Genomic DNA, 23,562 nt, shown 5'->3' with positions numbered 1-23,562 from the left:
ACGGATTTTGGAAATGACTGCTTTCTTGCCCAGGGTGTTATCAACACTGAGAGGTTGCACTTGAATAATAATAATAATAATTCTTTATATTTTTATATTGTTTTTCTCACTACTCAGAGCTCTTCTACACAGTGAGTGGGGAGCCACTTCAACCACCACTGATGTGCAGCATCCACCTGATGATGTGATGGCAGACATTTTTGTGCCAGTATGCTCAACAGACATGAGCTATTAGAAGGTGAAGTGGTGAGAGAAACAGTTAGCTAATGAGAGACAGGGGACGATTAGGGGGGCACAATGACAAGGCCTTGGACGGCAATTTAGCAAAGACATCTTTATGGAGGACACACAGGGATCTTTAATAACCACAGAGAGTCAGGACTTCAGTTTTACATCTCATCTGAAGGACAGCACCATTTATACAGCACAGTGTCCTCGTCACTGCACTGGGGCATTGGGATCCACATGCAGACCACCGGGTAAGCCCCCAATTGGCCTCACCAACACCTCTTCCAGCAGACACCCAAGCTTTTCCTAGATGGTCTCCAATCCAAGTACTGGCCAGGCCTGAATAGCTTAGGTTGAGGTAGATGACCTGATCTGAAGTGCATGTGGTGTGTCTGCTGGCTACAGAAGAGCAAGGGCGGCAGAAGTAAGACCACCTTGGTTGGTAACTGGCATGAAACCAAATGTTATACGAGCCTTCATGTGTCTCAGAGATATCTGTACATTTGTTAGTCCTGGTGACAGCAAGTCCCAGTGTGGGGCACTGAGAAGTGACAGGCTGGAGGGGTCACTCTTATGTACTTAAGTGGAATGAGTCTGAGGTGAGCTATTACAGAGCGACTGGCATCAGGGCATCACTTATACCCAATTGTGTGACTCAGATCTGTGTGTGTTAATCGTAGGGTGCAGGAGTAGACGAGCCTGTTCAACAGACTTGATTAAATCTCACAAATCCTGAGATAAAACGACTTGAATAACCAAGAAAATCTAAAAAACTGTGAAGGAGCCGAGAGCGGCGAGCGCCTGATGTGTGTGTGTGTGTGTGTGTGTGTGTGTGTGTGTCTGTTATCAGTTTTTAAGATGTTTTCATATTTCTACTGTCCTTGTGTTAATTAATGTATCATATTATTCTGTTTATTAAACTGATTGGGCTTCAGTTTGGGTCTTTACTGAATAATCTGATAAATTCCTGGCATGGACAAAGAAAAAAAAAAAATTATTATTGATAAGCAGGAGATGAGAACTTATTATGGGATGGATAATTTGTTTAATAAAGAGGACTAATGTGGACTTCAATGTATAATAAATGAATAAGAAATACTGACGTGAATGACACTTTAGCAGACCGCCTGTGACAGGTCATCTCTTCTCTCACCTGGTGGTCTTCACTCTCTGAGCTCCTGTCTCACATTAACTGTTCACCCTCAGTGTCTCCTCAGATGTTCTCTCTGTGAGCTCTCAGCTTTCTCTTTAAATCTTCTCCTCCTCCTCCTCCTCCTCACTGAGCTCAGATAAACTTTCAGTTTCGTTTCTTCACAAGTCACTTCCTTGTTCCTCTGACTGATTCTCTCTGCCTGCCTCTCCTCAGACTGATGATGGCTGAAGCCCCGCTGTGTGGATTACAGGACGAGTTCACCTGCTCGGTGTGTCTGGACACCCTGACTGACCCCGTCTCAATCCCCTGTGGACATAATTTCTGTCTGAAGTGCCTCACGGACTGCTGGGATCAGAGCCAAGAGTGCAGCTGTCCTCAGTGCAGAGAAAACTTCACCACGAGGCCTGCTCTGCGAAGAAATAATCTGCTTAATGAAGTCATCAAAAAATTAAAGAAGACAACAATCAGTCCTCCTCCTCTTCCTCCTACTCCTCCTCCTCAGAATTATGCTGGCCCTGGAGACGTGGAGTGTGACTTCTGTACTAGTAAGAAGTTCAGAGCGGTGAAGTCCTGTCTCACCTGCCTGGCCTCCTACTGTCAGACTCACCTGCAGCCTCACTATGAAGGAGACGCCCTGAAGCACCACAAGCTAGTTGATCCCGATAGAAATCTGAAGGAGAAACTCTGTGAGAAACATCAGAAAAGTCTGGAGATGTTTTGCAAAACTGATCAGATGTGTATTTGCATGATGTGTGGAATGACTGAACATAATGGGCATAAAATGGTCGAGCTGGAGAAGGAAAGAGAAGAAAAGCAGGTGAGTGATGTTTAGTGTTTAATGGAAACTGTTTGAATAACTTTGAGTTAAGGAATTTGTACATTTAATGTGACAGAGAAATCTCTTCATCTCCAGTAAATCTCGATTATCTGTCACTTGATTAACTGTCAGGACTAAATAATAAAAACCCCACCTTGTGCACGCCAGCGTCTCCCGATTACTACTGCGAGTTCTGCACATTGGAACAACAGAAATCCCAGTGTCCGTTACGTACCTTCAGCTTTAATGGCGGTTTGTAGCTTTTCTCTTTTGTTATAATTAAACTAAACTACTATACATTGTTATGGCCTATCAACATATGTGTGTGGTGTTTGAACTTATTAAACGTTTACGAAACAGCAACAGCTCTTCAAGTATTACTTCAATGACGGAGTAGGAAGGCCAACAGTGAACGATAGAAAGTGGGAATCTGAAATAATTGAAAAATGTGTTGAAAATGGAAACCATTGATGGTAACGTTATTCTGTATTAATGTTAATGGTCTTCTGCATTGTCATTTTCTTTATATATTCTGTTATATCAGGTTGTGTTAATATATTGTGGTGTACAGGCAGCTTGTGATGCTCTGTGTGGGGGCAGAAAGGGCGGAAAGCTGTAAGTGATGGGACTGGCTGAGGGGCTTCTGTTCTGTGAGGGGCGGACAGGAGAAGTGAGGAGAGAAGTGAAGGTGTGGAGCAGGGAGTCAGGGGACAATAAGCAGGAGTGTTTGTGGTATCAAAAAGACACAACGAGAGTGGCAGGAGATCAACTGATCGGTAGGGAAAGCTTTCTGTGATTGTTTAGGAGGTGAGCTCAGTAACCAAATAACGGAGTGTAAGACAGGACACCGCTTGTGAGGGAACGAAGACTCAACATAAAACGTAGAAAACTCCAGGACCTCTGAGTTGTATTAGCTTATTACGCTGGTCATTACAATATTATATAAATTAATTCATTTTGTTAATATAGTTTTTTACGACTGTCCGCTAAACTAATCTACTGTATGTTATTTTTAAGTAGCTGCTCTGTTATCCGTCTTTTCTCTTATCCGTCACAGCTTCGGTCCTGACCCCTGACTGATAATCGAGGTTTTACTGGACCTTATAAACCTGATGTTTCAAATTCAGACCATTGGCTGCTGGAGTCCATCCTGGTGAGACTGGTGCAAGTCATGAAACAGCTCAGGATGAGATCCCCAAGATGGCCCCCAAACAACTGAGTTCTCTCAAAGCATCACCTCCACCTGAGTGACCATAAACCAAGTCAGGAGTTCACCTGCTCAGAGTCTGAGAACTTCTGACTGGGACTCCGTAGTTAAGATAAAGTCAGGGGGTGAATTCTGGGAGTTGACGTCACCATAACTGTGTGAAGGAGAAGGCTGTAGCTGTTGTGAGGGTCTCTTCATAAATTCAGTAAGAAAACTAAAGTGGACTTGAATCAGTTCAGAGCAGCGTCTCACACACACAGAGGAGCTGTAAGGGAGTGCAGGCAACCTGTGAGGAAAACCAAACTGTCATCACAGTGCTGACTCTAGAAACTTAATAAGTAACTAAGAACTGAAGCAGAACTGAGACGAGAACATTTAAAAGCTGCTTCTGAATGAATGATGTTTATTGGGAAATTATTTGGTTTATAATTATGAGAAATAAAATCACAAGTTCTGTGCCTTTCCTGTAAGTGCATTAGAATGAACCAACTAAAGTAACACAGATACTTCCAGTTGAGCGAACGCTGGTGTGACTGGTCGCTGCTGCTCTCTGGTAACTTTTTAACTTTTTATCTTCTTTATCTTTCTTATGATTAACTTACAATCTAATGGACTAAGCAGCTGTTTTCATTTTCTTTCATGCAGATTTATTCGTTGAGTTTTATTTTTAATCATTTAAAGCTAGACTGATTTCTATCTGGACTGCTGATTTGGCTGTATGGACTATTCTTAGGCTTATCCCTGATTTGAAACTTACCTGGCTTTGTTCTCCGCACATCCGAGTTGTCTTCATCTTCACTTTACCTCTGGACCGGTCAGATGTTTATTTGGTTCGTGTATTTTTGGTCCCTCCTGTCGCTCACTATCCAACCTGCTTCAGTACTCACCTGTCCGAGCCTCTGCTGACTGGCCTGTATGTCCACCCAGACATCGTATTCCTCCCCTGTCGGAGGTACATCCACCACGGGTCCCGCTGGAGTATCAAAACTGACAGTTCGATAATAATAAACTCCATCTGGTCCAGTTCTCGATGTCCTCCACGTAATTTAGGTAGAGTCGCTGACCACAGTGTGTTATCCAGCCTAGCCCAGTTGGCTAACACTGTTGTTAAATACGATAACGCCGTTGTCAACTTCGGTCTGTTGAACATCCACTCACTCACAAGCAATAGGCCTCTCATCCACGACCTCCTCACTGATCGTTAGTTTGACTTTTACTGTCTAACCGAGACATGGCAACCACCCAATGACTTTTCCCATTTTAACAAATCAACTTCCCCGGGGTTTGTTTACATCTCTCAGCCCTGTGGCTCTGGCCGAGGTGGAGGTCTCGTCTTAATGTATCGTGAGAAGTGGAAAGTCCTGCCGTTGTCTGTTCCTGCCTTCAGTTCTTTTGAATCTCTTGTGTGTCAATTAACTGGACTTATTCCTACTATCATTACAACTGTCTACCGGCCCCCTAAACCAAATAATGACTTTGTGAACGACTTTGCTGTTTTCCTTACACACTTATCTGCTGTTTCATCAAACATAATACTTCTGGGGGATTTCAATATACAAATGGATAATATCAGTGTAGCTGCGTCTTCCCAAAGTTTCTAAAATTCTGCAGCTCAAACTCAAAAAAATGGGATTCAGCAAAGGCCTTACGCGCAGAAATGACTCCACAGACAAAATATCTTCGTTTTTAAAAGTTTAGTTAAATTTTAAAAGTGAAACAGTTCACACAAAAATAAAGGAAGAAAAATTAAAATAGCAAAAAAAAAGAAAAAATTATAATAAGAAAAAATTTTGTTCTAAGATTAATCTGGTTACATCTTAAATCGTTACTAGTCACTTATAATTTCTGAACCATTTCAAAACGGTCAGAAAACTGTATGCTTATCCCATTTCTAAACTTAAAATGGGTTTATCAAATCCCTCTTTACTGGGACCTGTTCTAAACACTACTAAACTTAATATCACACTGTTTCTCAAATATAGCAAGAAGATTCTATCTCTTACTAACTTATAGGGGGGAAAAAAAAAAGTTAACAGGTGAGGGGACGCTGGCGCACGCATGTTGTTGCCGCTCCTCCCTGTAAACAGCACTTTTCGCAAAATTCGCCTAATTCTACACTTTTACGTTTGTTTTATTTCTTTTATTGTACGTATAGTTCGTGGATACAGCTGACTCGAATTGTATGGATTTGGCTTATATTTACAGATTTTATGGACTCTACTTTGACTGGGAACAGCTGAGTCTGTGGATCACGGGACGAGAACCTTCAAGCATTTCTTTGTGCCTGGCAATCTACGACCTCGGGATGATCTGTCTCTGTGATTATATTAAATTCGCTTTGCTGATCTGCTCCCGTTTCATCTTACAGTACTCTACGACGTGAACTGATCTGATGTTCATACTAACCTGGCTTATGGCTCCGGGGTGATCACGCCTGAAATTACCAAGCGTTACATTTTGTGGCTGTGTATTGGAACCTCCAACTCCTGCTACCTCCTCTTGCTATGCTTTTTTGCCGATTGCTATGGCTGCTCACCTACGCTACCACACTCGCCTGTGCTACCAGTTCCGCTGTGCTGTGCTGCTTCTCCACTGCTATTCAGATAAGTATTACTCAGCATCATGCTAAAATACTCCCATGACAAACTCCTTCTTATTAAACAGTTTTTCCAGAGCAAATGGTCTGACTGCAACATCCTAAAGGACGCCGGTATTTTGCAGCGCCCGAAATATATACATCGCGGGTCAGGTCGCCGCCACCGCCGGGCTGCGAATGAAAAGACCACCGGCAGCATTTGCTCAGGAATACGCCGTCCTTCTCATGACCCTGGAAATAGAATTGTCGGTGTGTCAAATTTGCATTATGTAGAAATAAACCCTGATTGCGGCTCTGTGCAGAAAGAAGCCTCATTATGTAATATTGCACTGTTTAACTCGAGGTCTCTTAATGGCAAAGCATTGGTGTTGTCAGAACTCATCACTGACACCAAACTTGATATTCTGTGTCTAACGGAGACTTGGCAAAAACCGAATGAATTTGCGTCTCTCACAGAGGCGACTCCAATTGGTTTCACTTTCCACTCAGAGCCTCGCGGCTCAAGACAAGGAGGTGGACTTGCAGTAATTATCAGAGAAGACTTAAACATTAAAAGCTTCCCAATTGACTGCCCATTGTCTTTTGAGTGCCTGGCTCTTAAACTAATAACGGAATCAGGTCCTGTCTCACTCATTGTTCTTTATCGTCCCCCAAAATACAATGCATCCTTCTTATCCGATCTGATTGACCTTTTGACCCACCTAAGCTCTTACTCTCAGAGAATTATCCTTCTTGGTGATTTCAACATCCATATTGACATTACTACATCTAAACTGAGGAATGAATTCCTGTCCTTACTGGACTGCTTTGACTTGACACAACATGTTGATTTTCCAACCCACTCTGATGGTCATATACTGGACCTGATCTGCACTTCTGGACTATCTGTTGCCAACATTCACAGCACTGATTTGGGACTCTCTGACCATTAAGCAGTATTTTTCACTGTCTCATTACCTATCCCACCTCTTACCTGTAAACGACAAATTTCTTACAGAAACCTTAAAAATATCTGTCCCTCTATCCTTTCTGGATCCATTTCTGATCTTTTACTGTCTGCACCTATTCCATCAACACTAGATAGTTTTGTTGTCCACTATAACTCAGCCCTTCATTCAGCATTAGATAAAACAGCTCCTTTAAAACATAAGGAGGTTTCCTTTAAGCGCTCAGCTCCTTGGTATAACTCAGAATTGCGATCTATGAAAGCAGCTGGCCGACGCCTTGAGAGAATGTCACGTAAGACTGGCCTCACCGTGCACATCCAGGCTTTCTCTGACCACCAAAGAGCTTACAGAGAAGCACTAACTTCTGCCAAGAACACCCATTATGGTAGAATAATAGAAAGTGGCCATGATAACCCAAGGGTTTTGTTCTCTGTAGTTAATAAACTACTCGAACCCGCATCTGGTCCAACTACCTCTTCTACTGAAGTCTGTGAGGAATTCCTCCACTTTTTCCGTAACAAAATTAAAGATCTAAATAATTCAACTAACATAAATATATCATCTGTTTATATCTCTCCCTGCTTTCCCACTCCATCCAGCTCCTTCTCTAAGTTCTCACCAGTCACCTCTGCGTTTGTTAATAACCTGCTTTGTAAGATGAGGCTGACTACTTGTGTACCTGACCCCATCCCCACCACACTACTTAAATCCTGCCTTCATGCCATAATCCCGACTGTTACAACAATAATAAACTCGTCCCTTGACACTGGCTCTGTGCCGCTCACTTTTAAAATCGCTTCTGTAACCCCAATGTTAAAAAAGTCTGGCCTTGATGCTGACAATCTTAACAATTTCCGGCCTATTTCCCACTTACCTTTCCTGTCAAAAGTTCTTGAGCGTGTTGTAGCTTCCCAACTCACCAATTACCTAACCTCTAATAATTTGATGGACACTTTCAGTCTGTTTCAGGGTGCGGCACAGCTGTGAAACTGCTCTGCTACGGGTAACCAATGATCTGCTTATGGCAGCAGACTCTGGACAAACTAGCATATTAATTCTGTTAGACCTCAGTGCAGCATTTGACACTCAGGTCAGACATGACATTCTACTGTCCAGAATGGAGAACATGCTGGGTATCTCTGGCACTGCCCTCCAGTGGTTCAAGTCCTATCTGAGTGATAGGCAAGAGTTTGTTAGTTTTGGCAACAGCAGATCCAGCTCCGTGCCAGTCACACAAGGAGTCCCTCAGGGCTCTGTCCTTGGTCCTCTGCTTTTCTGTATTTATATGCTTCCCCTTGGCCATATTATCCGTAGTTATGGATTGGGTTATCATTTTTATGCAGATGATACCCAGCTCTACTTCAATGTTAAAAGTGGAACTTCATCAGAGCTTTCTCAGCTCACAACCTGCCTTAGTGAAATTAAAACCTGGATGGAACAGAACTCTTTAAAATTAAATTGCAATAAAACTGAACTCCTGCAAATTGGGACTAAAATGCAACTTAATAAAATGAGCTCCTTCCCAGTCCATCTTGGCAGTGATCTCATCAGACCTGCCTCTACTGTAAAAAATCTTGGTGTCATTTTTGATTCCTCCCTCACTTATTCCGCCCACATAATTCACATTAAGAAACTTTCTTACTTTCACCTCCGTAACATATCCCGTGTTCGCTCCTTCCTCTCCTTCTCTAATGCTGAGAAACTTGTCCATGCTTTTATCACATCCCGCATCGATTATTGTAATTCCCTACTGGCAGGTGCCCCTTCTAATCTTATATCACAGCTCCAGCTTATTCAAAACTCAGCTGCAAGAGTCCTTACTCGAACCAGCAGCAGCGAGCACATCACACCCATCCTGCTCCGTCTTCACTGGCTCCCTGTGTCTTACAGAATCGAATATAAAATCCTACTAATAACCTACAAAGCTTTAAATAACCTCGCACCAAACTACATCAGTGACCTTCTCCATCACTATGTGCCTGCCCGCCCACTAAGGTCCTCTGATTCTGGTAATCTTGTTGTGCCCCTCACTAATCTACACTCCATGGGTGACAGGGCCTTCAGCTGTATAGCGCCCAGACTCTGGAATGACCTACCAAAATTAATCAGGTCAGCTGACTCCATGAATTCCTTTAAAAAACAACTCAAAACTCATCTGTTCAGGAAGGCTTTTAGCTCGACTTGACTTTATTACCTTTCTCTCAGTTTACTTCTCTGTCAAGATGCTCATGTAACCTGTGTGTGTGTGTGTGCGAGACCATCAATTATGGTGTCTGGTTTTTTTCAGAATTTACTGTCTTAATCTTCTTTATTTATTTATCTGGTTTGTACAATGCTATATACTGTATATTCTGCCGTTCTTTATTATATTCTGTAAGTGCCTTGAGCATGGGAAAGGCGCTATATAAATAAAATGTATTATTAATCATTTTTAATCAACTATTAACTATTATTTAAAAACATAAAAACATTGTTTTGAATGAAATTATTTTCACAATATTTTGACATAACATGGCGTTTAAGGGAATCGCCATGAAACAGGAATTCCCCATCGTAGATGGCACCAGTATGCAGAATGCACCGTGTAAGGCGCCATCTACGAACAGTGACGGCATAGGGAGGTACAGGGAGGCATTATTCATTTTTCATAAAATTTTGAAAATGGCTATAAATTTAATTAATTTAGTAATTTATGTGATAAATTCGGCCATGAAAAATGTTTGTGGTGCCCCCTTTACCCTTGATGCCCTAAGCATGTGCTACTTTGCTTATATGGTTAATCCAGCACTGCATACCCCCAGATTCTTTACCTTCTCACCTTTACTCAACAGAATATTGCAATTCCCTTATGTCCTTTTTTAATGAATAAATCCAGAAGATTCACCAGTCTCTCTGTACAGATCCTCCGGTACTTCATTTGAATTTCACCCACCAACTCACTCATTTTCCTCTTTTCAGCTTCCTACCTTCTCAGAAATCTCAGATCTCGTCTGTAAGTCTAAGCCATCCACCTGTCAACTGGACCCCCTCCCTACAGTTCTGCTCAAAGCCTGCCTCCCCTCTCTGGTCCCCCTTATCTCTGCTATAATCCACTCTTCTCTCACTACTGGTTCTGTTCCTTCATCTTTTAAAACTGCTGCAATATCCCCAATACTGAATACGCCTGGTGCCAGTCTGACTAATTTCAGGAATTATCGTCTTATTTCTAATCAACCCTTCATTTTCAAAATTCTTGATAAAATAGAGACTATTCAACTTCATTCTCATTTATCTCCAAATAATCTGTATGAACAGTTTCAGTCTGGTTTTCGCCCCCTCCATTGTACAGAAACGGCAGTTTTCAAACTTACTGACGACCTCCTTATGGCAGCTGATTCTGGTTTAATTCCTATTCTCATCCTCCTTGATTTGAGTGCGGCCTTTGACACTATTTGTCACACGACTCTTCTCAATAGATTATCTTCGATTGGCATTACCCACACTCCACTAGACTGGTTCAGATCCTACCTCTCAGGCCGCACTCAGTTTGTTCAGCTTAAAACTTTCACATGCCAGCCCACCGCTGTTACTTCAGGTGGGCTCTGTCCTGGGGCCTCTCCTTTTCATTACTTACCTCCTTCCCCTTGGTAATATCTTTCATAAATATAACATTAGCTTCCAGTGTTATGCTGATGACACCCAGCTCTACCTCACTAGCAAACCTACTGCTTCCTGTCCACCCTCCTCACTTACTGATTGCATAGCAGAAATCAAATCCTGGTTTTCTTCAGATTTTCTTAAATTAAATAACAACAAGTGACAAAACTGAGGTTCTCCTGATTGGTACAAAATCAACATTATCCAAAACTGATCATTTACCTTTTGTTATTGATAATTCCTCTGTCTCCCCTTCTCCACAGTTGTCATCCTTGACAGTACTTTATCCTTTCAGTCCCACATCAATAACATCTCCCAGTCTGTGTAACGTTAATCGTATTCGCCCATCCATCACTCCACACACCACTGCTCTCCTCGTTCATAGCCTTGTCACTTCTCGTCTGGATTATTGCAATTCCCTATTCTTTGGTCTTTCTCGCAAATCTCTTTATAAGCTTTAACTGGTCCAGAATTCAGCTGCCCTCATCATTACTAGAAGCCCCTCTATTCACCATATCACTCCCGCCTTGTAGAAGCTTCACTGGCTTCCATAAGTTCAGAATTCAATTCAAAATTCTGAAACTAACTTTTAAGGCTCTCCACAACCTCACCCCTCCATATCTGCCTGACCTCCTCCATGTTGCCATTCCCTCCCGTACCCTTAGATCCTCTTCCTCCATTCACTTGACTGTCCCCTTCGTCCGTCTTAGCACCATAGGGGGGCACAGCATTCAGTTACTCTGGAACTCACTACCACCTGAGCTTAGAAATATTGAATCATTCTGACTTTACAAATCTAAACGTAAAACTCATTTGTTTAAGACGGCTTGTTCTCTTTGATTACAATTACTCTGTCTGACTTTAACTTTTGTGTTTTACTTTTGTTTATAATCTGTGTTTTGTCCATTGTTCAGTGTCCTTGTGTGTTTAGAAAGGTGCCTACAAATAAATAAAATGTATTATTATTATTATTATTATTATTTATGTTTGATGTTGTCTCTTGATGTCGTCTGTCTGTATACACTTGAATACGTACATCTTCAGTTGTCCTTATATTAGAAATACATTTTATTTTTCGACTGTGACTTGTCCCTGGTGGAGTTTGCATGTTCTCATTGTCTTCATGTGGGTTTCCTCCTACAATCGAAAGACATGCAGTTTAGGTGGACTGGGGCTTTGGCACATTAGCTCTATTGTGTGTGTATTCAACCTCGATCTTCTTGTTTTTCCTCTTTTATTAGAGAATCTGGAGTAGGGGGCTCCAGAGACACTCCTTGGGTGATTTGTGGATATACAAGAAAAGAGAAATTGTCTTCCTTCCAGTGTGAGGTGTGCAGAGTGAAGAGTAAAGCAGACAGGCCTGTTCCTTGTGCTGCTCCAGTGTTGCTCACACAGTCCTTGAGTCTGCCTGACAGATAGCCCATCATCAGGTCACCACAGGCTCACCAACCTGCACATCTCTGAGCTGACCCCTTAAAAGGGGTGGCTGGGTGGTCTTGAAGGCTATGGTGAAAGCAAAACACATGAGCATAATAAACATCTCTCTGTTATAAGAGACGAGACATGATCTTTCTGAAGAGACTTTTTGTAAGTCCATAGAGACAGAAGCAAGATCCACGAGATGGAGACTTTGGCCATCTCAAAAGTCTACAAAAAATGATAGTAAAGATCACATTCAATCAAACAAACTGAAATTATTACTCAGTGAAATAAAAGAACAGCAAAATGAGATTGAATATATTGTTTGGAGTGAAACTTTAAGTCAGAGACTTGTAGATCATCTAATTCATGTTGCTATCACGGTAAAGTTGTGTTTCTTCCCAATGAAGAGGCCTTTCAGCGAGAATTAAAAGATTTGTGGTTTGGTGAAAGTGAAATCCACGTACGCGGTCACGCTTGGGTCACAGAGTAGCACAGATACACAGGAGATTTTAGAGACAAACGTTATTCAGGCACTTCAAACAAACATAAGTCTCTTTGAGGAGTGAATCGAGGTCCGTGTGTAGTCAGAGGGGACAGTTCTGTCTCTCAATTAGAAGAATAGAAAATCTTCCTGTTCATAGGGGTGAGCCTCGGGAGCGGGACCACCACAGGAGCAGAGGATATCTTTGGGAGAAGAGAGACAAGGCAGTGAGACAAAAGGACAGGTGCTGTACAGGCTTTTAAATGTTTGAAGTGCCACACAAACTAAACCTGCGGGTGGGCGAGCGAAGTGAGCAGGGGGCAGAGCTCACTAGTTTTATTAAAAATAATAATCCGTCACCTAAACAAAACACCTGAGGTAAGTAACATACACAAATATCATTTCTGAGTTTTAAAATTCTATTAGGTTGCCTTGTAGATCCTATAATTACTGACATGACGTGTTTAAGTCCTCCTGGCCTTTCACCAGTTTCTTTTCTTTACACTCCAGTTTGTTTTTATTATTTTTTGGTGTTGTGTGAACTTCACATTTCCCAATTTGTCGATGTGATGTCTTCTAAACGTCAAAAACTAACTCACACACCTGTGTGCCTTCAAACTGTCTTTTCTATTCGATGCACTCTTCAAACCAAATTCGATTTTACATCAATTAAATTAAACCTTTCTTTTCACCTTTATTGTCATTCCTGTTTGTTAAATCAAATCTAAGTTGTGTCATTAAATGTCAAACAAGTGTTTTGTGAAAATATCAGGAGTCAGAAAGAGAAGAAGAAATCACAAAGTGAACGTGAATTCTGATCTGACCACGCGTGTCCTCTTGTGTGTCCAAACAGAGACAGCTGGGGGCGACACTGAGTGACATCAAGAGGAGACTTGAGGAGAGAGAGAAGACACTGAAGGAGACGAGGAGGGCGATGCAGGAGATGAAGGTGAGTGGAATAGGAAGACAACACTTAATATCAAAGAGAGGAGAAATAAATGAGAACTTGAAGAGCAGCAGAGCTTCACTGGTGATGATGAGTAGGGACACGAGAAGGGAGAGTTAGAGAAGACGTTGTGTGGTGTCCTTCATGGCCTTTCACTGTTGACAGAATCCCAGGTGTTACTCAGTGGAGACTCAGACAGCTTCACCCTAAAGTCCTCTGATATTCCATCAGCTGTTTGAAGGGGACTTAACTCTACTGACAGAAACTCACACTGACGGTCGACGCTGATGTTCTGAATTAGATCAGCGGGCTCAACATCCATTAATTGTCTAAGTTGTTTTTATTTTAAAAATAGCATTGCATATGTGGACGAAAAAATGCACACTGAAAAGCAGACAGATAATATTTTCTCAATTCTTGTTTATTTATTTATTTGGAGTCGCAGTAAGTAGAGATTCAAAAGAGTATAACCTATAGCCGCAAAGCTCAATTGAACCCCGAACAAAAGCCAGGAGGGGTTTTTTATACTTCAGCATCTCATGATTAATAAGACAGAAAGAACATCCTTATCATAACAGCAAAGTTAAACAATATGTCTGTTGAGCTAAGCATTATCTGTGTTTTGGAAGCTAAGCACAGGAGAGACGCCTTTGCATAAACTACATGTCCAGTTCTGCAGCCTTGTGACCTTGTCCCTGAAACATTCACTCTGAGCAAAGGAAAACAAGAAACAGCTTACATTTTATTCATAGTGGACACTATTTCTCCTGAACCCTGGAATAACATATTTTTTGGTTAATTCATAAGCCAAAGCGTCTCTCACTGGCAAGTTACAAAATAGTTTTACAAACACAAAGAAACACATAGTGCTGAGGAGAACATTCTTCTTCTACATTCCCCCCTTTTTTTTTTTTTTTTTTTTTTTTTTTTTTTTTTTTTTATGGGTTATACAGGAGTAACGCGGGAGAGAGTAGGAGAAGGGGAAGGAGTGGAAGGAAAGGAGGAAGAAATGGGAAGCATGCATTCGTCGTGTAACAGATAAGCTTTGGGCACGGAGGCAGTGAAATACTGGGACACAATAGATCTAATTAGGGGGACTATACAGCAGGCCACAAGCAACAGAATGATAAAAGCAACGGCAAGTGAAATAAAAACTGACCTAAGCCATTGGCCCCAGGATCCAAAAGTAGACATAAACCATTGATCCCAGGGGTTAGAAATGCCAGAATTTGTAGCTAATTCATTTGAAAGGGCAGTTAAACCTGTCAAAGCACGGGTGATTGATCCATCGGGAGCCGTATTATTAGGGATGTAAGTGCAGCACGCATCACCAAACATAGCACATACACCCCCCTTTTCAGCAAGGAGCATATCTAATGCTAATCGATTTTGCCAAGTCATAAGGGATGTTCTATCAAGCTGTTCATGTATCCCTTCAACAGCCTCTCTAGTAAAATTCAGGAAACGCTGTTGGTTGTAATATAAGTAATTAATCCAATCTACATTTTTATTTATTGTAATTTGGAGGAAAATAGACTCAAAGCCAGCAGCAACTTGATCTCGTGCTTTAAATTTATCAGGGACTCCGCGAGGGACACCAATGGAATCAAAGTAAACGCCAGGGCCGTGAAGAGAGAATGTGGAGGGGTCAAGAGAGCGGGGTCGGCGACGTCGGCCAGAGCTGGACGACACGCGAGGAGAATTCAAAGGGAGGAGGCGGAAAGGCATAACAAGTTGGGTTAATGCGCATGTGCCAGTCCAAATAGGGGGAAGAATATCAAGTAATTTTAATGTACTGCACATCCACCAAATATCAGCACGCGGAGTGGACTGTGTCAACAGGAAAAGTGATAATGTAGAATTAAATGAGGTGGAATTAACCTGGAAAGTCTGGGAACAGAAGGAAGAAGGGATATGACCAACATCAATACTTCGGAAGGGGGAACTATAATTATTAGAGAAGCAGGTATAATTGCCTTCATGAGACTGGAACATCGGGGGAGTCATTTGAGGAGTGGGGGGGAAGAGGAGAGAAAGTGTAATGCAGTTAGAGTCTTTTGGTGTGGATGGAGAGGTAAAAAGGGCAAGGAGACAAGGAAGACCAACAGGGTCAGAAATATTAGAAAGAGGGAAAGGGACAGTAGCCAAATGTGGCCTGGCCGTAGCACAGGCGTAGCAATCAGATTGATTTACTTGCTTAGCTGAATATAATACCCACTGCAACCAACGGTTCTGATCGCCATAGCCAGTTTCAATTGAAAAGGTGGATGAAAGGGTGGAAATATTCATAATCTTAACCGAAGAAAAGTCTGAACCAGAAGTTGGGGAGACAGGTGTGTGTGCAGGAGAATGAGAGGTGTTAGTAACAGGATTGTCAATCTTAATTAGAAATCTCCCTAAAGGGTCAGTTCCAGATACATATGCCCCTAATATATAGGTTCCTGAGTCATGTAGGGAGGGGCGCTTCAAAGTGATAATCAAGGGGTTACAATGGTTGTCGACACATTCATGAGAAGCATGTCCTTTTATGATAGAAAATCGATTTTTCAAACCGTACTTTTGGGCCTCAAAAGGCTGAAAACCCCAGTCCTCAGGTCCAGTATTAGCAAAAACCCATTGCCAGGTGTCACAGTTACTTCCCCAATAATACCTGGAAACCGTCATACACACGTATTTGTCAGACCAGGTCCACTGGGCTTGTCGACCAGTCCCACAGTCGATAATAGAGCAAAAATCAACCTGCAGTGATGTGGTGATTCCTAGCGGGAAAGTCAAGGTGACCAGGGCAGTCGACAAGGGAATGAAAAAACATAGGAGCGCAGCAATCAAGGGTGCCATCTCTTGCAATGTGAGGCGTGAATCCAGGCGGGCAATCCTTCCACTTTGACTGCATGTGGTGTGGACAGAAGAACTTGGAACGGTCCTCTCCACCTCGGCTGATGCCAATGTTTCCTCCGAGTGTCACGGACGAGGATCCAAGTGCCTAAGGGAATCGGCGTGTCTTTAGATGGAAGATTAGTCCTCCAGGCCTGGTTAACCTGCTCGTGGACTTCTTTCAGAGAAGCTCGGAGACCTGTAAGACAAGATAGAAGATCATTGTCCACAGTGTGCAGGTTAACATTTCCCATAACCATGCCCACAGGCATGGGTCGTCCGGTCAGAATTTCAAACGGCGACAGTCCTAATTGCCGGTGTGTTCTACCCCTCAATCCCATTAAGGCCAGAGGTAAAGCGTCCGGCCAGGATAAATTTGTCTGCTCACAGATTTTGGCTAATTTAGATTTTAGGGAGCCATTGCACCGTTCCACAATGCCTCCACTCTGGGGGTGGTATTTGCAATAATGATGCACATTTATCTGGAGCCAGGTGGTAAGTTCATTTATAATGGAATTCACAAAATGAGTGCCATTATCAGTTTGTAATTTCTGTGGTATGCCCCACCTAGGAATAATTTCTTTGATTAAAGCTTTAGCTACAGTTTTAGCATCAGCGTGTTTAGCAGGGAAAGCTTCTACCCATCGGGAGAACACATCAACAATTACTAAACAAAAACGGTAACCTTTAGACAGAGTTAGTTCAATGAAATCCATTTGAAGGTGTTCAAACGGACCCATCGGATTAGGTGTAACGGCGGGACTTACCTGGGTGCCTTTCCCTACATTAAACTTTTGACATAATGCACAGCGCCTGCAGAACTGCTCTGCATATGTAGAGAAGCCTGCAGCTTCCCAGTGTTTTTCAACATCCTGAATCATGGCGTCCCTTCCAGCATGGTCTAGACCATGAGCGATTTTTGCCATACCTGGGAAAGAAGCCTTTGGGAGGAAAGGTTTGTTAGTTTGCCTATGGGTCCAGACTCCATCAGAGAGGGACCCTTCTTTGGACCATTTTCTTTTTTCTCTGTCCGTGGCTGCACTCTGTAAAGAAACAAGTTGATTATCAGGGTCCTGGTTATTTCTCTGTTGGAATAAAGAGATTGGTGTGTTATTATATGCAGCCTGTTTAGCAAAGTGATCAGCTAATTCGTTTCCTTTGCTGACAGGATCTTGTTTTCCTGTGTGAGCTTGACATTTAACGATCGCTAACTTTGATGGTTTAGTTATAGCTATTAAGAGGGATTCAATCAGTTTTTGATGTTGGATCGGTTTGCCAGCGCTGGTCTTAAATCCTCTTAATTTCCACAAGGCTCCATGATCATGGCAGACTCCAAAAGCATATCTGGAATCCGTATAAATTGTTATAATTTTCCCTTCGGACAACTGGCATGCTCGGGTGATAGCTATCAATTCAGCTGCCTGCGCGCTTAAATTTGATGAAATTCGGTTGGCTTCCAGCAGGTGGCCACCTTTCACTACTGCATAGCTGGTCGAGGGTGTTCCATTTTCCAATCGCAAAGAACATCCATCCACAAAAATTAATTCTCCAATATCTAACGGTGTTTCATGTAGGTCTAGTCTAGGCTTTACAACTTTAGCTATTTCATCATGACAGTCATGTGGCTCTCCGTCTTCTTCAGTTGGAAGAAGAGTGGCTGGATTTAAGGTAGAGCATCTTTCAACAGTGACATTGGACAAAGTATAGAGTACATTTTGATAGTGTATTGCTCTTGCAGTTGTGAGATGTGAGGTCTTAGCCTGTACTAAAATAGAATGAACGGCGTGAGGTACCTTTACTGTTAGGGGGCTCATGAGCACAATATCCGTACTGGCCAGTACAGCTTCAGTTGTAGCAGCCACAGCCCTAAGGCAAGGTGGAAGAGCTGTAGCTACAGGATCCAATTTTTTCGAAAAATAGGCTATTGGCCTTTGTTTGTCTGCATGTAGTTGTGTTAAAACTGCATTCATGAATCCCCCCTTTTCGTCCACGAACAGAGTGAATGGACGAGAATAGTCAGGCAGACCCAATGCAGGCGCGGACAAAAGAGCACTCTTTAAAGTGCAGAAAGCTTTCTCAGCTTGCACAGTCCATTGTACCTGGCCATAAAGAGGTAGGCCAGGGGTGTTCGCCAAATTTTGTAACGGCTGTGCCAGTTCAGTGTAATTTAAAACCCATTGCCGGCAGTATCCAAAAATGCCCAATACAGACATAACCTGTTGTTTTGTGACAGGTCTGGGAAGCTTCTGAACGATGTTAATGCGATCGCTAGAGAGCGCTCTGGTACCACAAGAAATGTCATGACCTAGATATCTTACAGTTGTTTGAATTAACTGCAGTTTTGCCTTAGAAATTTTATGGCCATTTTCCGCTAAAAAAAATAACAAGTTTTCAGTGTCACGGGCGCAGTCTTCTTTAGTCGAATTACATAAGAGTATATCATCTACATATTGTATCAATACACTGTCTCTTTCTGGCCAAAAGCCTTCTAAATTTTGAGCAAGTGCTTGGCCATAAACACAAGGGGCTTCAGTATATCCCTGAGGCATGACGGTCCAGGTCCAGCGGCGGTTTTGAAAGGTAAAAGCAAACCAGAATTGAGAATCAGGGTGAACGGGAATAGAAAAGAAAGCGTTAGCAAGGTCAATAACAGAAAAGTACCGGGCAGACGGGGGTATCGTGGAAAGAATAGTTGAAGGATTAGGAACAATAGGTGTTCTAGGAAAAACCGCAGAGTTAATTTGACGTAGATCTTGAACAAACCGCCATGAGCCATCAGCCTTTTTTACAGGTAAAATGGGGGAGTTGACCGGAGAGTATGTAATTGGAATAATCGCTCCTCGCCTCACGAGATCAGAATGTACAGCGGCAATGCCAGCCTCTGCCTCTGGGGACAAAGGATACTGGGTACGGTACGGGCGGAAGGAAGATTTCGGGTGAATCACCAGGGGCTCACAATGGGCTATCCTACCAAAATCATTCTTCCCTTGGGACCAAAGGGACTCAGGGAGGGAAGAGAGCCAAGGGAGAGAGGTGGTTTGTAATGAAAAAACAGAAACGGAAGGACGGCACAGCACACGATGTACTAAAAAATCAGTTTGAAGCACAACTTTTGTTATTAAATGATCCGAGGTATCAAAGATACCTGGAGCAACGTGCAGCCAGTCCGCTCTATTAAGACATTGCCCCACCCATTCCCCAATATCTACCCAGTGTTTAGTGCTAGATTTGGCCAGAGAGACATGGGGAACTGAACCACCTAGATAAAAAATGTTTTGTGAGCATGTGAGATGAACAGAGGCAGCAGCGTGTGCTGATGAAATAAAAATACATGGAATGTGCAGGGTTTCGGGGCAGGTACCTGAAGAAAGGAAAGATTCTAGCCATGGGGTGTCCACCTCTGCAGGGAAATATTGGGCAGTACAATGGAGGGTGTCAGGGACCTGGAAGAAGGGAAATAAACAGGAGGGAACAGTGTGAAGGGCATCGAGGAGGATGTTATGCGAGGAAACAGTCAAAGTCCAAGCTGCAAATGAGGGTTTGGGGCGGGGGGCGAGTTGGCACAGTAACTTGGGAGAGGAGCAGAAAAAGCCCTGTGCCGTCATAGTAATGGATAGAGAAAATTTTGTCATGAGATCCCGTCCTAAGAGGTTAACTGGATAGAGCTGATTTAAAAGAAATCGGTGTGTCAATGTGGAACCACCGGAATGTAACTGAACTCGAAGAGGTTTTGACACCAGCAAAACATGCGGTTGTCCAGAAGCAGTGAGGACAGTCACGGTGTCGTTCGAGGCAGGGACCTCCGTTAGTGAAAGGGTGGAGCGCGTAGCTCCCGTGTCCACAAGAAAGATAATTTCAGTGCCATTTACTAACAGAGTCAATAATGGATCCGTTTCAGAGTTGTGAGTGAGCAAAGGCAACTGAAGAAAGTGGCTGGGGGTCCCTGCGAATTCCTAGGAATAAGGAATGTCTTCAGGTGCAGGCAATGGAGGAGGGGGACGGCGTCCATGCGGACAATTACGGCGGAAATGTCCAAGTTCACCACAACTGTAACAGGCATAATGTGCAGCATTTGAATCTGGAGGGGGAGGTGGCCAAGAAGGCGATCCACTTGAATTAGGTAGCATATATCCGCGACCTCGACCCCGTCCACGCCCTAGTCCCCGGAAAAATCCTCCTCGTCCCCGACCTCTGCCTGGGATGGCTCCACCTGTATAATAATTCATTTGTGCTGCAATCAGCTTAAGCTGTGTGTCTGACTCCTTCTGCTTCGTCTGCCGTTCGGCGTGCTCTGCATGTCGTTTCACTTCGTCGAAACTGGCACACTCCCAGCTAATACAAGAAGTGCGGACTTTATTCTGAATATCACTTCTCAGTCCTGAAACAAAAGGAGGAACTGAGGCTTTGATACGGTCGTCTGGATTGTCTAAACCAGAATGGTTCGTCATCAAATCCTGAACACGATGTGCCCATTCATCTACCGTTTCATCTTTCTTCTGTTTTGCAGTGGAGATAAGGGACCAGTCAGTGGCCTTTTTATATTTTTCCTCAATCAACGTTGTCACGCGCTCCCACTGAACAAGGAAAGCTTCGTCATTGTTTTGTCCTCGAGGCAATGCCTCATTCCATTGCCAGGGTACTCCGTTGTGCTGTCCCCGATTAACAGTGGCCCAAGTGGTGCCCAGTTTTCTTCGTAGCACCTGGGTCCACTCTGCGGCACTGGGTTTATACATATCATCTAGCCGCTGTAGCTGGTCCACGAATGTTAACCCACCAACAACTTTGGGATCAGGCAATTCAGAAACAACGTCTTTCAGCTCTTGAATATCCCAGTTACGTTGTATCAGTACAGTAGTGGGATTATTAGTTCCTGCAGGGATTGTAGGATCATGTCGTGGATTTGGAATCTCAATTAAAGGGCATGAAAATAGAGGGTAGGGGGTTTTAGAGGGTCTGAATGGGGAGTGGAAGGATGGTGAGTGGATAAGGGTTCGACTTCTGGTGCGTTGTGAAACAGAAGATCTGGGATCATGAAACTCAACCCCCGCGCCCATTGTGTTACCTTTGTCATCCCCTACATCAGTGTGTAAGGAAGGATCATAAATATATCCTTGATCAAAAAAGTCGAATCCCGAGGGATCGCTTTTTAATTCTAGAGCAGAGGGCGCTGGAGGAGGTGGGGGCTCCGGATGGCGTGTGGATGGTGCAGAAGCAAATACGGGAAATAACGGATCTTTTTTCTCGCTCTTTTTCCGCCTCTCATCCAGTTGTGGTCCTGAATCTGCTTGCACTTTCTGTAAAGCTATCAGTAATTCCTCTTTTTCTTTCCGTGTTTTAACTTCTGCAGCTAATAACTCATTTCGTTTCTGTATAGCCTCCAATGTGCGATCTTTAATTATTAGTTCCCATCTATCAAACATGTCCATTCGGTAGGGTCCTCCTTTGCAACAGCCCTGTGTATTTATGCACAATATCTTTCTAATTTCTTGTATTTCACATAGATTACACGTGCCTTCAATTGGCCATTTTCCACCGCTCTGTTTATTCCACCTCCTACATGCCTTTGTAAAATCCAACCCAGTTTTCTTTTCTATAAACTTTCTAGGGGACCCGCCCTTAAATCCCGCGGACGTGCTTGGAGCCTGGTGATTCTCCGAAAACAATCCTTCTAACATTAAGTTTTGAGGACCCTGGGGGACCTGTTTGACTGGCGTGCCATTACAATTTCCCATAGTAAGCGGCAGGCCTTCAATAGAGAGCAACCCAATCCCCGATTATTTCTCGTTCCACTTGTCGTCCCCGGAATCAACCAGTTGACAAGTGGAAAACAACCTCCCCTCTTCAAATTTCACACGTACTCTAACTGCCCCTTTCACCCCTATTCCTCTTAATATAGGAACGTGCCACTCGGTCCTTTCTACTCGAATTCTTAAGGGATGACTTACTAGCATTCACACTGTGCCGTCGCTCTCTATGAATCCCTAGAACCCTTCTAGGTCGATACGGTATAATTCTCTATTCTTTTAGCATGCTTTTTATTTTTTATTCTCTTTTATTATTCCCCCGTATACTTCTATTTCTTCCAGCACACCAGTCAAACCAACGGGAATCCCCCGAATCTACTCACCGCGACTCCTTCTGCCTGCCTGGAAAAATCCCGTCCAGTTGCTTTTCGTTTCGGTCAGGAGGAGGTCAGCGACTCCCCACGCAGGAAAGCGCCCAAGGTTGGCCAGTCCTAACTTTTACCGGAGCTGGTCCTCGATCCCGGAAATCGGTCCACTTGGACGAACCCGCCCAGGGAGTCGTCTGCCCGTCACCTGCCCCACGTTGGGCGCCAAAACTGTGGACGAAAAAATGCACACTGAAAAGCAGACAGATAATATTTTCTCAATTCTTGTTTATTTATTTATTTGGAGTCGCAGTAAGTAGAGATTCAAAAGAGTATAACCTATAGCCGCAAAGCTCAATTGAACCCCGAACAAAAGCCAGGAGGGGTTTTTTATACTTCAGCATCTCATGATTAATAAGACAGAAAGAACATCCTTATCATAACAGCAAAGTTAAACAATATGTCTGTTGAGCTAAGCATTATCTGTGTTTTGGAAGCTAAGCACAGGAGAGACGCCTTTGCATAAACTACATGTCCAGTTCTGCAGCCTTGTGACCTTGTCCCTGAAACATTCACTCTGAGCAAAGGAAAACAAGAAACAGCTTACATTTTATTCATAGTGGACACTATTTCTCCTGAACCCTGGAATAACATATTTTTTGGTTAATTCATAAGCCAAAGCGTCTCTCACTGGCAAGTTACAAAATAGTTTTACAAACACAAAGAAACACATAGTGCTGAGGAGAACATTCTTCTTCTACACATACAATCAAGTTCAACTTATACAACAAATGACTTTCAAAGTCAAAATAAAAAATAAAAATCAGAAAGATAAAACAGAAATCTAAACAAACAAAAAAATGCAAAAAATAAAAAACAACCAAACAGAATTCACACTGCAACCCAGAAAAAGAGAGAAGAGCCGAGAGCTGGGACAAAATTCCTGATAATATAGGAAAATAAATAAATAAATAAATAAATAAATAAATAAATAAATAAAATGGGAGAATTTCCTTTTCCCCTGCTATGGATGCTTATTTTAAAGTTTTATTAATTAGATCTTGCCATATTTTCTAAAGGTTTTGAACAGATCTTCTAAGTGAGAATTTGTTTTTTTTTAAATGGCAGACATCAGTGACCCAGTGA

The 23,562-nt window shown here is 42.8% G+C and overlaps 2 protein-coding genes and 1 long non-coding RNA gene across 27 annotated transcripts in view; 2 read left to right on the top strand and 1 right to left on the bottom strand.

Moving 5' to 3' along the window:
- LOC127527858 (uncharacterized) overlaps positions 1 to 23,562 on the bottom strand; it is a 687,118-nt gene that overhangs the window by 413,320 nt on the left and 250,236 nt on the right. The window lies entirely within an intron of this gene.
- LOC114644514 (tripartite motif-containing protein 16-like) overlaps positions 1 to 23,562 on the top strand; it is a 428,510-nt gene that overhangs the window by 154,829 nt on the left and 250,119 nt on the right. The window contains exons 1-2 of one of the 10 annotated variants that reach the window (XM_051927885.1): positions 1,546 to 2,198; positions 13,341 to 13,436. The exons of 7 other annotated variants lie outside the window; for them this stretch is intronic. In XM_051927885.1, the coding sequence (XP_051783845.1) occupies positions 1,599 to 2,198; positions 13,341 to 13,436 (696 nt within the window). In that variant the 5' untranslated portion in view covers positions 1,546 to 1,598. Of the gene's footprint in view, positions 1 to 1,545; positions 2,199 to 13,340; positions 13,437 to 23,562 lie in introns of those variants that run through there. 2 more of the 10 variants (XM_051927879.1, XM_051927886.1) reach the window with 2 other exon arrangements.
- LOC114643665 (tripartite motif-containing protein 16-like) overlaps positions 1 to 23,562 on the top strand; it is a 484,979-nt gene that overhangs the window by 396,996 nt on the left and 64,421 nt on the right. The window lies entirely within an intron of this gene.

This window comes from Erpetoichthys calabaricus, chromosome 5 (assembly GCF_900747795.2).
Source record: "Erpetoichthys calabaricus chromosome 5, fErpCal1.3, whole genome shotgun sequence".
Taxonomy (NCBI): Eukaryota; Metazoa; Chordata; class Cladistia; order Polypteriformes; family Polypteridae; genus Erpetoichthys; species Erpetoichthys calabaricus.
This window is presented reverse-complemented; position numbering and strand designations above follow the sequence as displayed.